The sequence below is a fragment of the Amaranthus tricolor genome, chromosome 1 (assembly GCF_026212465.1).
Source record: "Amaranthus tricolor cultivar Red isolate AtriRed21 chromosome 1, ASM2621246v1, whole genome shotgun sequence".
In the NCBI taxonomy this organism is placed as follows: Eukaryota; Viridiplantae; Streptophyta; class Magnoliopsida; order Caryophyllales; family Amaranthaceae; genus Amaranthus; species Amaranthus tricolor.
The window spans coordinates 8,363,398-8,381,577 of record NC_080047.1 but is presented as its reverse complement, the minus strand read 5'-3'; the positions used below and the strand labels follow the sequence as shown (position 1 = coordinate 8,381,577).

Genomic DNA, 18,180 nt, shown 5'->3' with positions numbered 1-18,180 from the left:
GGCACTGGCCTTACAAAGTACAAACCAACATAAGTTTTTTCAGCGCACTTTAGCCTCACTATACGCATTCGAAAATCTTCTCATGAGATCACTCATGCTAAGATTGTTCCCCACCAAGCACGTTTAATAGTGGAGTTCTTAGCAAATGTGTTCCTGTGAAAAAATATGCACCTTGTTGATATGCGTAATCTATCAATTATTTTTAAAGCTAAATCCCAGGTATCACACTCCAACGCTATATTATATCACTAGTAAGGTACCCTAGTAGTTAAATCCCAAGTGCACATCGACCTTTAATTAACTTGGATGAACTATACTAGGGTTTATTTATGGCATGAGGGTGTAGTTAAGGAAGATTAATGAATACTTCAATAATGTCCGCAAAATTCAAAGAGATAGTCAATTAAGGCTCATCCTCCAGTTATCTATGAGCATGCTTCCATGGGCTTACTGGATCAAGATGTAAGTTTTTGAATTAGGCCCAAATTGAATGGTCTGGTCCATACGCTTACAATTACCATAATTTAAGTCCTTATAAGTTTCAATTAGTTTGAGCTTCAATTTGAGATCAATGTTAATTAAATACTTTAATCTCGAAATGGATCAATACTTATGATGAAGTTAGTAAGTCTTGAGTGTCCATATGTCACGAATCTTCAGTATAATTTCGAAGTAAGCTTAGTAATCTTCTTCGGTAAGTTGGGTTAGTAGGATTGATCTTTATATAGTAGATCAAATCACATTTTTATCGTAAAAATATTTAAAATGTTAATGTATACAAAAAATAATTCAAAATGTAAAAAATGTTTGGAATGTAGTTGGTTTGACGATGTGAAATTGAAACTTAATATTTTTGTAAAATGGGTTAAATGGTTGAATTTGGCGCTGTTTTGATTTTGGAATCAAGTTATTTTTTAAATGTATAAATCTATGAAGAAAGTTAATTTTGTGCTTGTATTAAATAATTGAGTCAAATATATACCGAATTGTGATGTTCTTGTTAGTTTTTAAATTAGCCACTAGAATAGCTAAAAGTAAGGAAACTATCTATAATAAAGCATATACAATAAATGCCAATTATAAACAAGATAATCAACTTCTTAGAAAACATCCTTTATGTATTCTCTTACCGTCTACGACACATTAATTTTCAATTAAATTTTGTGTTAACATTAAATTACTTATTAATTTTCAATTAAATTTTATGTTAATATTAAATTACTTTTTCTAACCTATGCACCAGGTTGTTATTTAAAGATGGAGCTGGTGATGGAGCAACAAAAATATGAAAGTCATCACTAGTTGCATGATGTATTATGTTAAATCAATTCAGAAGAATAATTTAAAGACAAATTGAAAGTTACCTTCTTCGTTAATTTAGAAGAAAACTTTAGAGAGAGTGATAATGTATAGACTTTCTAAAGACTACACAAATGATTTATAATGTAAGTTTTTATGAAATATATCATATCCTTTCACGTATAAGAGAAAACATCAAGACCTCCAATTATTTCGTTTTAAGCATTCATATGACAACTTCGGAAATTTATAAATGTCAATACTTGCTACAAAGCCAACAATGAAAGTAATCCTAGCTATTGCACTACATTGACCATATCTTTGATATTCATTTCTTCATTGTTCTGTCAATACAATCGTATTACCCAAAATAGTAAGAACTAACACAACTAAATAAAAACTTAAAAACTTAAATCAAGCCTATGTATTACCTCCGTTTTGAAATATTTACAACTGATTGTGACATATTGTGTGGGTAAATATCGCCATTAGTTATAAGTATAATAAAATGGAGGAAGTACGTATCTATGTACATCAACACTAAAGTAAGTTTTATCAAATGACAATGTCAGGTTGTTGCCCATTCTCGACCATTTGTAGGTCATCCAAAACATGGTGATCGATAAAACTTCTCCAAAACCAGTGGTTCTTCCATACAACATTCATTTCTTCAAGGGGAATCCCTTTCGTTTCGGGTAGAAAGAAGTAGATAAACATGGTCATTACAAACACCAATGATGCAAAGAAGAGGAAAAACCCGAATTTTAGGTGGCAAAGCATGGTAAGGAAGAGTTGAGCTATGACAAATGTGCATAACATGTTAACTGATATATTGAGACTTTGTCCTGCAGATCGGATCTCTAATGGGAAGATCTCGCTTGGCACGAGCCAAGCGAGTGGGCCCCATGACCAAGCAAAAGCGGAGACATAGATACATATGAAGATCACAACTAGTATTGCATACCATTGTTGAAGTGGTGATGATGGGATTCCACTTAACCCGAACTTAAATCCGATGAATATCCCAACAAGTACATGACAAACGAACATTTGAATCCCACCTTCTATAAATAGAAATTTTCTACCCCATTTATCAACGCCATAAATGGAAACTAGTGTGGCTAATACGTTGAAACCACCAATGATCCCAGCAGAAATAAGCGAAGCATCGTCTCCAAATCCCAGAGTCTTGAATAGGATAGGAGCATAAAACATGATCACATTAATACCTATTAAGAGAAAATTTACATGTCAATTTAAGCATATTTCCCTATTAGGGGCGGTTCTAGGCCCTTTTATGGTGCCCGACTGCTTAGGGCCCAAGAAAACAGGGGCCTCATATATTAATAAACTTATAAACCCCTTATAGTTCATTAGTTCAAAACTCAAACGTAGTTCAGTTGGTGATGTGCCTTCATGTCATATTATTGGTTAAGGGTTCAAAGCGTAAAATTTTAGTCTCCAGTTTACCATTAATGATTTACAAGGGGTCTCAAATTTCTAAACATCAAAAATTAAATAGCACCCATATATTCTTTGCTCTACCCCTGCCCCTATATTTTTACTTGCCCCTATATTGTCACATTGGCTTCTGATATCATATCAAAGAACCAATTCAGCCAAAAACTTAAGTTAATGGTTGAGGTCCCAGGATATGTTATATACTCTAACACGCCCACTCATATGAGAGCCCATTGGGCTAGAAGTGTGGATGCTCAAATGCGCTGAATATTCCACTTTAAATAAGAAGTAGTTGAGATTCAAACCCGTAACCTTTTGTCACACTGGCTTCTGATACCATGTCAAGAAATCAACTCAATCAAAAACTTAAGCTAATGGCTGAGGCTCCAAGATATGTTATATACTCTAACAGTTTGATAAATTGCGTACATCCCACAATCGAACGTGGGAGCCATTTTAGAGTATTTGGGGAATGAAATGTTGTTGATCACTTGCACCACTTCAATCAATGTCAATATATGGCAAGTTCAATAAATTTTATATCATTACAAATACCTGTGAACTGTTGGAAGAAAGGAATTGCAATTGCCATAGTAAGATGAGGCCTGTACTTCCTGTGCAAAACATTTTTCCAAGGATGCTGCACCTTCTTAGAGGCCTCCCCAGCAGCCATAATCTCGTTGAACTCCTTGTCGACTTGTTCGATTCCTCGAATCTTTCTAAGGTTCGAAAGAGCCTTTGCAGGCATTCCGCGCTCAATCAAGGAGTTAGGAGTGTCGGGAAGAACAATGGACGCGATGATGATGATTATAGCAGGAAATGTGGCTCCTCCTAAGCTCAATCTCCAACCCCAGTTACCAATTTTGGCAAAGAAATAGTTTAGAACATTTGCCACTAAAATGCCTATTGTGATTGATAGTTGGAAAATTATGTTTAGTGCTCCTCTGGATTGGTAGGGTGCCATCTCTGATAAGTAAAGTGGTACTGACTGTCATCAAATAATTCAGTTAGTAACACAGATTAAAGCATTGCTTTCACATATTCAAAGGGACTTGCATGTTTATGGATACTTATACGAGTGAATTCAGAATACTAGTATAAAGTTATTCAATAATTTTTTTATCAAATGACATGGGTCATACACTAAGGAGGTTTACAAGTAAAACCAATTGGTAGTAAGTGTTTTTTCTTAAGTTTATGATGTGACATATCATCTTTTTTTTGTTCGATGGGTAATAATGGGCATACTAGAAGGGTATAAATCTCATTGGAAATGAACATCTAATTTAAAGTCCCTTAACTAGTGGTAAGAATAAATGCTCTGCCATAAAAGTTCAACAACAAATCAGGCTCTGATATCATATTAAAATTTAGTAAATAGGCCTAGATAATCCAAACAATAAGGAGAAATAATAACTTACATAAAAACCCAAAGAAGGTTCATTACTAAAAACAATAAGGGAGGCCATTTGAGTTGATAAGGAGTTTGTAATTGATATGGAGTTTGGATGATGGATGGAAATCGGAGGCTTTGATAAAAGTTCTGGGCACACGCAAAATTTGTAGTTGGACTTAAACAAATATTGTATTACATTTACTGAATACAAATATTTAATTATATCATAAATTATACAAGAATATTTTTGGTGGGACACTTATTCCGCACCTATACACTCTTCACTTATATTTTTATGTGAGCTCATATCTCACTAATTATCTCTTTTTGTGAATAGCCTATTATATTGATTTTGGCTTGAATAGCATTATACTTGAAGACATAAATATATATAGCCTATTAATGTCGGTGACATATGTAAGTTTTCAATTTTTTCTAGATGCCATTGCTTTAGAATTTTTCTAAGATATTTTATAACTTACATTTATAACTAGAACATTCTTAGAGAACAAGTATCTAGAATTTACAAGATTTTTGATTATTTCTAAAACTCCACCTAATAAAAAATCTTGTACAAATAATCTTGAACCAATACTGATGCTTTTGTCATCAACGCTTGTCAATCTTGTTGGACCTCTTAGGTTTTGATGATGACTACACTTCATGTAAACAAATGTATTTTTAGAAATTGTTTGCAGGTCAATATCCGGTCGTGATTAAGATCGTTGATGGTACCTATGACTCAATTTATGAACATGTACTCGTCAAAGGAATCCAAAGAAATTAGAAAAGGCATATCGCTTAAGATGTCAAATGTAGACAGGAGGTTTACTGTTCCCAAGTTTGATGATCTAACGCTGCTGGAAATCGGAGAGTGTGCACTGTTCCCAGACTGAAGTCAGGAGATAATACGTCTGCTGGAATTCTGATTATTATTATATTTTCTGATTTTTAGTTGATGTATTAGTTAAAATTAATTAGTTGCATTATTTAATTATTATGTTAATAGGAAAAATATTTTCTAACCACTTAACGTATGATTTTCTAAATCTTTTTTAATAGGCTTTTGTTTCGGATCTATATTTAGTGAATAACTAAATTGGCTAAATATAGTGAAGGGAGCAACAACTGATATTAAGGGATCCTTAGGTATTATTAGTTAAGGGTAACCGTCCCTAATATTAGTAAAGAGGAACCGCACCTATTATTAGTTAAAGGTAACAACACTTATTATTGGAAAAGGGAACCATTACTAATTTTAGGGAACCGTAAGCTATTATCAGTATAGGGGAACTATAACTAATTTGCCTATTATTAGTAAAAGGGAACGGTAGATAATATTAAGGAAACCGTGACTTTGATTTAATCAAATGTACACCTATTTTAGCAATAACCGTAGGTTTGACCTTACTAATTGAGATCCATATTATTCTCCTTATTATTTGGGATAAGGGAATAGTGAGTAGTTACCTCCTTTTTACTAGGGATTTTAACTCTATAAATAGAGGATTCGGTTGTGCCTCAAATTGTGTATTTCGAATGAGCCTTTGATAATTTATACGTTATTTTTGGAAAATCAACAAGAAATATTTTGTTCAAAAATTGCCAATTAACTTATAATATTTTCTTGTGCAACTCTTTGATTTTATCTTTAGAGAATTTATCCTTGTAAAAGGGTTTTTGAGAGAATCTTTGTAACTAGACTTGGGTGAGTCTAGGGGAGGATTAGAAAGCTTATAGTGAAGCTAGAGAAGAGATTAGCTTGGAGTAAAGCTAAGAGAGTTGCTTTGAGTGAAGCAATTGAAGAGAGAAGTTGGCTTAGTGGAGAACGCTTCGAGTGAAGCAAAGTGTTTAAAGTAATTGTAACAAGTTGCCTTAAACATAGTGGAGTTTTGAAATCCCGAGGAGTCGCGGTTTTTCCTTCTATTTAGGCTAGAAGGCTTCCACGTAAAATTGTGTTGTCTCTTTCATTATTTCGCTCTAAGTTTAAGTTTTATTTCTTTTATCTAATTCCGCAAAAACAGGACAAAAATACTTAAACTTATTAACAACAATAATTCACCCCCTCTTGTTGTTTTTCCCATTTCTAAAGCAGTCTACAAATCTCGTAACTTGTCTTTGCTTCAAATGACGCTCTTATCGCGAACATACACTTGTCTTTATATATCGTCTGATCTTGTTGTTAGTAGTTGGTACCCTTGTTACTAGACATTTTCCTCCAATATGCTTTTCTTCAAATTTTTCTTATTATTTTTTTTCTCTAGTTAATGCTCATGTCACCAATTTTTTATAATCCTTTTATAAACCTTAATTTCTCAATCTTCTCATTTTTTAATTTCTTCAAATTATTTTGTTAATGCCGTATCATTAACAATCTCCTTTGTGATTTTTGTATGTGAATACTTGTCATCAATCTCCCCCATTTTCATATTATTATAAGTGTTGTTGTCACTTACTTAATTTATTAAATTTTCTTTTTATCTTTCCATTTAAATATTTTTCTCTTAGTATTTTTTATTTATTTTTTTAACTATCGAAATACTTACCACACCCTTGTTGTGGTTCCTCAACCCTTTCTTTGATTGCTTCATTGTATTTTATTCTTGACCTTTCGATCTTCCAGCTCTGATACCAAATATTAGAAATGTTTAGGCGGAAGTAGTAGTGGGTTACTTAATTTTGTTTAATATTTGGAGAAGAAATATTATGTGATGTTGAATTTGTATAAGAGGAAATGCTTTTGTGAAATAGTTAAGTTGTTATTTGATTGGAAATGCTTTGTTTACACATATCCATATTTATAGGTTTAGTATGTCGGTTTGTATAATGCACTAGAATTCTCTAGTTTTAACTAGTTGTAACTATAATCTAGATTATTCTAGTATTATTTCTCTATCAGTCATATCCTAGATTTTTCTAGATATTTAGATTAGATATTTTCAAAGGAATAATTTAGATATTAATGCTTATAGATATTTGAAGATTAATGTTTTTAACAGTTTCAAATGGACTCTTCTTGATAACATACTACATACGTACCTGATTAGCAAAACCAACACCAAATCCAAGTAAAGAACGACCAATAATAAGCATAGCCACATTCTGGGCAAGAGCATTGATGGTAGCTCCAGTAAAATAGAGAATGCCTCCAAATAACATTGATAATTTTGAACCCAACTTTCTTGTGACAGTAGAAGCAATTAGAGAAGTGAAGAGAGCAGCCACATATAAGGATGAGGTGAAAAGTGTCACAATTTGACCGTTAAATTTACAGTACTGGTTTGTTGATGTATCTGTAATTTCATTCTTGTAAACTGTTGGGAAGAATTTATTTAGAAATGATGCCATTGATGTTACACCACCTATGTATTAAGGATATTATTATACATTAGATTTGCATTTTTCACCATCACATAGTTGAAGTTGAACCAAGTTAAGAAATAGGGAGTTGATAATTTTCACAAAGGACCATATTTTGGTAATGGTAGAAATTATAACGAAAAATTAATGTAATTTTGGTAAGAGTATCTCTTTACAAGTTTAATGATCATGCTTATTCTCTATCAATACTCTCATTTTCTTTCCAAAATTCATTCCAATGAATATCATTTAATGATATGGTATTAAGGGTAATTAAAATTGTGAAAAAAAAAATTATTTATGATCAAACTTTCATTATCATAAGAATAAAATAATATATATCATAAAAATTTATATTAAAAATTAATTGAGGAAAGTAAAAAATTAATTAAGTGAGAATTAAACTTATGACTTTAATTTGCATGGTAGAATCAGTAGAAATGTTTAATTTTAAGAGTGAAATTATTGACTGACAATTGAAATATATATACTAATTTATGTCAAAAAATAATTTTGTAGAGTCAAATGCTATTTAAAAATATTTTAATTGTATTTTAATCATTTTTAATAAGTAATAAAAGTAAATGAATCAGATTTTATACTAGAATTAATAATTTACGGATAAGGTTACATTAGTGCGTGGTATAACAAATATTATTGCCCAAAAATATACTCCCTCATAATCTAATTTAAGTGTCATAATCTAATTGTTTTCTTATTTAATAATGAACCAATATTAAGGAAAAGTGTTAATCTACTGCGGTGTTATTATATATATAAAATTAAGAAAATAAGGTTAAAAAAACCCCAAAACTTTGTTTTGTTTTTTGTAACTCTAAGTATTGATGAGACGTAAATAAAATTCATAACCTCTTGTCATTGACTTATGATACAATGTCTAAAACCAACTAATTAAATTAAAAATTTAAACTTCTTTTAATTAGTATTTTCTAAAAAAATATCAATTAAAACAAAAATAAGACATTTAATTAGAATAAAAGAGTCGTATATACCTGAAATCCCGATATCATAACCAAAAATTAAACCACCGGTAGCAGCAAGGATGGAAGTTGCAAGGACATAAATTGTTAACTTTCCAGGATGATCTTTCTTATTATCTTGTTTACCAATTTCTCCTCCCATATTCGATCTCAAGTCTCAACACACCAAAAAGTTAGCTTGGAGCTAATTTACAAACTAAGGTTGTATTTATAAGCAAAACTCTACTTACTTCTATTCTTCTTTGGGTTTAAATTAGCTTACTATACACTAATTGTTAGACTATATAACATATCTCGGGGTCTCAACCATAAGCTTAACCTTTTTGGTTGAGTTGGTTCCTTGACTCTAATAATATATGAATCTATTTTAGTAAGAGTAAGTTTTATATGTATTTTTAAAAAGAAATATTGCAATCCCAATATGAATAAAGATATTTTTTTTCATATCCTAATTTAAAGTCTCGTTTGATTATGTATGAATTTCTTTTGTTAAATTTATAAAGACAAAGAGGTTAAAAAAAGAATTTTATTGTGAGCTTTTAAGTAAAATTTTAGACGATAAGGTGACTTAATTATCATTAATAAAGAAAAAAAATGATATTTTTATAGTGAATGCTATGCTTTTGTACAATTTGGAAACTTGGCATAGAAAACGAGAGAAGTTTACACGTTAACATTTGATACTTTTTAAGCGGTGCATGCATGCATCAAACTTATAAATTTGACTTACCATTTATTTTATGTTGGGTAAATCGTCATGGAATATAAGAATTAAGAGTACGAAAATAGAAAATAAAAAAAAGTAAAGCAAAGCAGAAACAAGTATAAAATTGTGAACTTCTTAGTTATTTTCTTGATATAACATAATTTGCATAAATAGAATTTTCTTCATGGATAAGATATATAAATTTGCATAAAAGAACATCAAACTTGGGTGGGTTACTCCTTTTAAGGGATGGATGCAACACTAAAACTGCTTACTTTATCTATTTTATTATAATTTCAATTAATAGTAAGTGATTAACTTTTTCTTATATAATACCCCCTCCGAATCAATTTAGATGTCCCATTTGCTTGGGCACGGTTATTAAGGATTGTGTGGGGTCCATTAAAAAGGGAAAGTAGTAAAGGGTAAGTAGAAAAGGGTAAATAATGAAGGGTAGTTGGGTAAGTAAGATACATGGGGGTATATTCGTAATTACTTGTGTGAATTAAGGACATTTAGGTAAAAAAAGATTGACAAAAATAAAAATTAGACAACTAAAAAGACTTTGCCAAATAAGAAAATGAGACAACTAAATTGGTTCGGAGGAAGTATATTACAATCAGTTATAAATATTTTTAAACAGAGCTAATATAAATGTCGCTTTGAAAAAGATGAATATATAGTCTAGTGTTGACCCACAATTTTTTTTATAGTAGGGCCTAATAGCCAAAATTAATTTATTAACATTAATATAAAATTTTTGTATGAATATAAAAATAGAAAAATTAATTTTGTAAAATTATGGTGGAGATGCAGACGTAGTATGACCCAAGACGATGGGTCTGCCACTGATTCAGGTAAGGCCGTCAGGGATGAGGCCATAAATATATATAATTTAAACTAGTTTAGTCAAATAGGGATGAGACCATAAATATATAATTTAAACTATATTATATATTATATATATAATAACGCGACCTAAAATACCAAAGTAAACTAGGTTAAATTGAACCATAATCTGAATTCAATCGTTTTGACCCTTTTTTAAAATTTTGTCAACTTATTTATTTTTTATCCGTCATTTTCAGTTGGAAATCACTGTAATTTTAATCAATTTGATTATTTTGAGTAAACATTTTTTTAAGTTATCTTTTTTAGAAGAATGTTTTCTATAAAAAAATATTTTTATATCTACTCCCTCTTATTCTTTTCATTTGTCTCATTTCTCAATACAACTTGTTGATATATTAATTCTAAAAAATCCTGCCTTTCGTGTTTCAATTCTAAAAATCTCAACTTTGAAATCCTAACTTTTGAAGGAATCTTATTTTGAAATTTTCCACTATGAAATACTATTTAAAAATTCTAACTTTTTAATCAAATTAAAAAGAAAAATCTACATAGACAATAAAATTATATCATGTTACATGTATATGTTTTCACTTTTGGTAGTAGTCATCAACAGGTTATATGTTTTAAAATAAGATGTGCCTTAAAGTTGAGATTTTTATAATTGGAGCATCTAGAATTGAAAGTATAATATATATTTTTCTTAAAAATTATATAAAGCTTTTAATGAGACAAACCAAATAAAATTTTATTTGACTATCTTTTATATGATTATTGGGTTCTAATCTGAGGGAAGGAAACGGCTAGGAGAATCGAACACATAACTTTGCTTGGAAAAAAAAAGTACTTGCGCTAACGGAGATACCATCCAATTCACCATCTTTTAATCTATAGATTAAAAATAAATGTAAATAACAGTGATTGATGAAGTAAAATGAGAAAGGGGACCAATAAGGAGATGAAGTACTATATACTTTTTTAAAAAAATTAATTTTAAAACTTTTCATAAAAATACTATACACAAATATATACTTCCACCATCCCAAATATTATGTTCACTATTCTTTAAGAAATTGTAAATATATCAAATTTTAGCTTTTATTATTATTTTTTCAATACAAAGGATCCATACGAATTGGTTTTTTTCTATTATTAATTTATACTTTTATCAAAAATTTTCAATATAAAGACACATCATATGAATTCATTTTATTTATTATTTTAAACATATATCAATATTTCATACTCAATAAAAAGGCCGCAAAAATTTGTGAAAAGTAAAAGTAAAATGAGGTATAATGTAATTGAAAGTTAAATAAAAAATTTATTAAAAATAATAATCTCAAGACTCATTTATTCCAAATAATATAAACTATTGATTAACACTCATTAACTCAAAATATTTCATATCATATAAAAATAACCTTTCAATAATAATTATATATATTTAAAAATAATAATTTATATCATAGAAATAAACTTTCTATAATAATTATATATTTTTTAAAAAACACGAGCATTTTAAGATGATAAATAAAAGTTCATATTCTTATGAGAATATTATTCAAAGAAAATTTTAAATTAAAAAATATAAGAGATTATTTTAAGGTAATGAATATACTTTCTTTGTTTTTATTTAATCTTCCCATACTTTCTTTTTTTTTTGCAAATCCAATGCAAATGTAAAAATCAAATAATTATAATTGTGAGTTTTTAAAAATTCTAAAAAGTTGATATTTAAAAAGTATATATTGAGATAAATCTATCAAGATCTCCCATAATAAATTTTTTCATATATATCGATAAGAAATTATAGAGGGTGTTTGGCAAATGGCTGATTGCTGGTAGCTGATTATAGTGGTTGATTTGACCAGCTAATTTTATTAACTAGTTTGGCCAGCTGATTTTGAACCCGCTGCTATAAGCAGCTTCTTCAAAAACAGCTTATTTGTATCAATAATTTATTTCAACCAGCTAATTCACCAAACACTAGCATTAGCTGGTTTGACCACGCAACCCTCTATTTATATCAAAATAAGTTAAAATTGCTTAATAAACTAATTTGCAAAACACCCCATAGTCAAAATTTGATACTAAAATTCATAATTCTATTTGTTTAAAAGAACATTATGAAAATGAAAAGTTAATTTTTAACAAAATTACAAATTAAAATTTTAGGTAGAGCACATGATTCAAGTTTTAACCCATATATAGAAGAAAAAGTCTAGTATGAACTTGGTCCACACTAATAGTAGTGTGGACCAAGTCTTACACTCTACTTCACTCTACTCGACTCCACACTTCTACTTTATTTTACTCTACTCTTATACTCTTACACGTCATCCATTCCACTCTTATACTTAAAAAAAATTAAAACAATAAAAAAAATTAAAAATTAAAAATTAAAAAATTAAAAAATAAAAATTTAAATTTAAATAACTAAAAATTAAAAAATCAAAATTAAAAAAATAAAAATTTTTTAAATTTTTTTTAAAAAATAAAAAAATAAATAAAAATAAAACCAAAAAAAATTAAAAATAAAAAAATAAAAAAAATTAAAATTAGAAAATCAAAAAAATTAAAATAAAAATTAAAAAATTTAAAAAAATTAAAATTATTTTTTTGAAAAAGTATTTTTCCTTTCACTTTGAAATAAAATATGTAATGAAGAGTGAAAACAGTAAAAATAGGAGTTTTAAAACTTGGTTTATTTTAGTGTGGAGAGGTTTTCTACAAAGAAAAAGGAGAAGACAGTAGTCGTGTTCTACTATTCCTCCAATCCTCCCTCCCTGCCAATCATCTCCTTTGTTATTTCACAAATATGTTCACTACAAATCTAACCACTTCTCAATCTTTCATCTCTCCTTCAACTTCTAAACCCTACTTTCTTTCTCCTCCTTCTAACAATTCCATTTCCATTCATTGTCGTGCGCTTGATTTCTCCGCTTCTTCTTCTTCTTCTTCTTCATCTTCTTCTCCGAATTGGTTCCAATTTCCCGACGTTTCTGGACCTCGATATAACGACGCCGTTTTAGGGGGTAGTAGTAAAAGCAGCAGCAATGGAAGTAATTCGGGTAAACTAGAGAAAAAATGGTCCAGAAATAGAGAAAGTTATTTAACGGATGATTCTGACCCTCTTCCTCTTCCTATGACTTATCCCGATTCTACCCCTGTTTCTCCTGATGAAATTGAGCGCCGTCTACGCTGTGATCCTCAAATTGAGGTTAGTTTTTTCATGTTTCATTCGTTTTTTTAATTAAACCGGTTGAATGAAAGGGAGGGTTAGGTGGAAATCAAACTAATGGAGTTTGATACTTGCTGCAATTGAGACAATATCCCATTCTCATATTTGATTGATTTAGTTGTTGCTAATTGTGCAATGTTTCGGAAATTGGGGATGGAGGAATGATTGGATATTTTGATAATGATATTGATATTTTCTGAACTTTTCGGATATTTCGAGGGTGACATTACTTTTTTTTTTGTAGGGTTTATGAATGCTATTTTTGGATTATTTGCTGATATTATTAAACCAGAAATCCCATCTTTTCTGATACTATTGAAATTTCATTTTCTCTAATTGTGAAGTTCTAAGCTGGTTTGGTTGATTTCCCTTAGAAGTTATGCCTTCTAGGAATTATATATTTGTATTTTATGTATTATTGATATTAAATATCTGTTTAGTTGACACTTTTGGGAATTGAAAATTCACTTGGAATTCAATATTACCACACAAAATGTAAAAAACAATGTGGGTAAGTTCAAATTCACGTGCCAATTGCTAATTGAGTATACAACCAGACAAGTAAAACATTTCCTAGTTTTGACAAACTAATTATGTTCATAGGAATTGAAAATTCCCATATGTATTTGGTTCCTAAGTGAACCAAACAAGAGAATCTTAACATTGGTGAATTGTTTCTGAACTGAATAGTTGGATTAAACCCATCAAAAAATGGGGAAGAATGGAGAGGAAGTTTCATATTAGTATGAAAGATTCCTGGCTAGCCTCAATAACTTTTGATGATATTCTGTGTAGTTGAGTTACTTGAGAATAGATTGTATATATTGCTGCAATATGGAAGTATCGAGATGACTGATGTTTTCATATGGAAAGATAGACAATGCAGCTTATTTGTGTGGTTTTATTCTATAATCCATAGCTTTACTAACCCAAAACTAATATGGGTCGTATTCATTCTCCATTGCAGTATATTGCAAGTTCAAAATGTTATAATATGAGGGCAGTTGCAGTAGACTATAAGTGAGGGTTGAGAGAAACACTATGCTATCCTCTAACATGCCGGTTATTTATAATGCTTAATTATCTCCACAATCCACACATACACTTTGTTTGGATCGAGGGAAGGGATAGAAAAGAGGGAAGGGATTTGAAGGGACAAAGTTCCTTTAATTTTGTCTATAACTAATTCTTCAAAAGAAAATGTTATTTCTCTTCCTCACCTTTTTGTTTCGTCCTAAATGAAGGAGACTTCTATCTATTATTCCCTTTTGTCCTTTCCCTTTCTTTCCCTCCTTATATGTTATTTAAACAGTGTTTAATGAGTTATTGTGCTTGAAATGTTCTATGAAATAAATTGACTTATATGAGATCTCATTGGCCTATAATAGGATTGTAAGGTGGTTGTATACGAATGGACTGGAAAGTGTAGGAGTTGCCAAGGGACAGGTTATGTGGATTACTACAACAAACGAGGAAGGATAACTTGCAAATGCATACCATGTCTTGGAATTGGTAAGAGTTTGGATATTTTCTCATCTATTTTTTTTTTATGAAACTTTAATTTAAATGAGGGAATTTATGCTTTGAAATCTTCATGATTCTACATTGGAAAGTTGTTGATGCTTAGATATGTTAGGAGCATTAGCATAGGGCATGAGTTCCGACTTCCAAGACATTGATTAAGTAAGAAGCAGTCTGTTTTTGAGCTTTTGATTCTAATTTCTCGAAGAATAGTGAGGAAAATTTTAGGGGACACAAGCTTGTCATATGATGCTAGTGTTCAATCAAGAGATATTAGTCTAAACATAAGTTTGCAGTGTTGTGTCTCCTAGAATTTCTTGGCTGAGTACTGATGTCCATGAACCATACTTCATCATTATCTGTGAAAAGCTTTTCATGGGGCGTCATTCCTAGTTTTTTTGGCAATTTACTCTGGACATTGTTGTATTAATGGGAAATGTGGGATATTTATTTTAAAACCATGGTATTCATCTGGGTTCTCAAAGAATCAGAGGAGAGGTAGGGGGGTATTTTGTGGAGTTAAAGGAGCCGTTTTGGGCTAATGGAAGTTGCAAAATTACATAACACTGTTATTATTTTTGCATTTCCCCATTTGTGATTTTTCATACGGTTGATTTGGTTAATGTTGCATTACTTGTACGCTTCATTTGGTTGTTGGTACTAAATGATGATAATGAAAATGATTTGTGGTGTAAATTTAAAAAAAATGTATCATGCTAATTCCATGATACTGAAACTTTGATCATAATTTTTTTTTTATAAGTTTTCATTACCACTAATGCCACATTTCCAAATAATAATGCATTGAATGTGTTTTGTGAAAAAGATGAGATGGTTGCTGTAACAAGTATGGCCATGAAACTTGTCAAGAGACTTTCCTACCAAATTTACATTAACTTTTCATTATCATTCTTACCATTCTTACCATTTATTACGGACTACCAACAGCCGGTATTGTTTTATCTTGACAAGTAATCTATTTTGGAACATTATTGACTTCAGTTTCGCAATAGTTTGTCAATTTGATTGCGGCATTTTCAAGGTCATTTTTTGAGTTGTTTTCTATCTTGTACTAGTTGTCATCATCACTTAATTGGAAAACCTCCCCAAAATCATCACATAGATGTTATTTTGGTGTGGGGAAAAGGTTAAAAATAGGCAGGAAAGATATTTCAAGTAACAAAATATTGTTACTTTTGAGCTTTGTTTGCCGGTGAAGGATATGGACTTGGGTGCTTCATTTTGGGGGTGCAAATGAGTGGATGGAAACAAGTGTTAGTGCTCCTCATATAACTTGTGTGCTGTAAAGTAGCCAAACTTAAAAGAGTTAGTGACCCAAGTTTGTTTCTGCTCACAAAAATTTGTGTGTACTCTCTTAGAGGGCAAGTTTGCTTTGTAATGTACCTTTGTGTATGTTGTACAAAGTATTTATTTGTGAGAATTGTTGATCCCTCAACACCTAGCACCACTTTCTGTCTCCACAAATCCATCCCTTTTACACCGGAGTTGGGTTTCCCTGTGTATTATTTCCAACACTCGTTAATGGGTGATACAAAGGCTACCGTGCTTGGTGCTAAGTTCCTTTTCCTCTTTCCTCTTTCCTCTTTAGCGGTTGTGCTGTATGCATATTCTGTTGCTGATATATTTATCTTTTTGTTATATACTGCTTTAACAGAAGGTTTTATTTATTTCTACTAATCATGTAACTTTGCAAGTCTTATTTCTTGGTTGCAGGATATGTTCGGAAGATAACAGCTCGAGATGACATCGAATTGATGGAGGATTAACTATTGCAAAACCAATTTGACCCTCTTTGAAAATTTGTTAGTTTTTCCTTCGATTTGTAGTTACTAATTATGTACATCAAAGATTATTATTCATATACAGAAGTTCTGTGGTATAATTTCATAGAAAAGGAAAGCATATGAATTTTAGTAGTGATAATGAGATGAAGTTTTCGATTTTCTGAGCTTCCAATTCTGGCACATTTTCAGTACACACATTGGTAAATTGGGTATACTTCTACAGTTCTACTCCGTTTGTGTTCTGTAGATGTTGATGCAAACTGCGTGGAAACTCTATCATGCATTCATTTTTAGGCGGCGGCTCATAATGCGGCAAACGACAATTAGAATATTTGTTTAATTTGTTTTTATGTAAATTTTTTTAAAATTGTGTCGTATTCATTTTAAGTGTCTCATTTACTTTTGAGATACTATTTATCTATTACTTTTAAATTGTATTTTATTATTAATTTTAAGTTAAAACATAGCCATATGAGATATTATTTAATTTATTTTGATAGAGTTTATTAATATTAATTTTTTATAATTTTTAATCATACATAATTAGATACTTGAATCATATATTAAGAATTAAATAAGTACATTGGATAAAGTGCATAAAATAGTAAAATACATAAGAAACTTAAAATGAATAACAAGTAGTATAATTTATCATAATTTTTCTTAAGTACAATTAGAAATATTAAAAATTAAAATAGTATATTGATAAATGTGTAAAAATTAAATGGAGAACTTATTGTGAATAATAGGTAGTTTATAATTTAATTTACGGTTCACCTTTTATGGGATTATCTTACTTTACAATTTGCATATTTTTGCTCTTTTGGTTATAGTCTTTATAATTCTCTATAATTTAATTTTATAATATTTTTATTTTAAATAATATTTTTACCTTTTCTTTTATTCTTATTTTCAATCAATTTGTTATATCTATTTTTATATATATTTGACAATAATCTCAAACGTGTTAATCAACACGATTCTTTCCTCATCTTTAATACGATTCAAAATTTTGTCATGACCTTTCAAAAAACTATCCTTTTAAATAGCAAATTACTACCAAATTTTAGTATGATAGAGCAGTTCGTCCATTAATTGAAAACTTTTCACTTTTATATCCTCAAAAGGAATTTAGTTCTCATTACGTAGACAACGAATTTGATTATGGACTTTCCATATTTCTAAAAGGAATTCCATACGAATCATAGAAAAAGGTTAATTTCCCTTTTTTACAATGGATTATGCTTTTTCTAAATCCTAAAATATTAAAAATACTCTCTTTGTCCCATTAAATTTGAAGTATTTGCCTTTTTGATCCATCTCGCTTAATTTGCATCATTTTTATTTTTCGATGATGGCCCGCTACTTTCTTTTAATCTCATCTTACATTTTGACTTTCTTTTAATTTCATCCACACAATTTATTCTCTCTTTTTATTTATTACTATTATCCACCTTTTTCTTAAAAAACACTATTTTTCTTTTTGATGCAATATATACATGACAGAGGGAGTATACATTAACATAAGTCTTATGGAA

The 18,180-nt window shown here is 29.8% G+C and overlaps 2 protein-coding genes across 2 annotated transcripts; one reads left to right on the top strand and one right to left on the bottom strand.

Moving 5' to 3' along the window:
* Positions 1–1,724: 1,724 nt before the first annotated feature.
* Positions 1,725–8,659, bottom strand: LOC130823213 (sugar carrier protein C-like). Its single transcript, XM_057687863.1, has 4 exons — positions 8,530–8,659; positions 7,196–7,518; positions 3,316–3,748; positions 1,725–2,528 (listed from the first exon to the last, which is right to left on the bottom strand). Exons 1-4 carry the CDS (start codon positions 8,657–8,659, stop codon positions 1,855–1,857), a joined length of 1,560 nt encoding a protein of 519 aa, XP_057543846.1. The 3' UTR covers positions 1,725–1,854.
* Positions 8,660–12,785: 4,126 nt separating this feature from the next.
* Positions 12,786–17,139, top strand: LOC130825868 (protein disulfide-isomerase SCO2). The gene is made up of 4 exons (XM_057691318.1): positions 12,786–13,295; positions 14,705–14,828; positions 16,572–16,660; positions 16,832–17,139. Exons 1-3 carry the CDS (start codon positions 12,894–12,896, stop codon positions 16,622–16,624), a joined length of 579 nt encoding a protein of 192 aa, XP_057547301.1. The 5' UTR covers positions 12,786–12,893; the 3' UTR covers positions 16,625–16,660; positions 16,832–17,139.
* Positions 17,140–18,180: the final 1,041 nt, after the last annotated feature.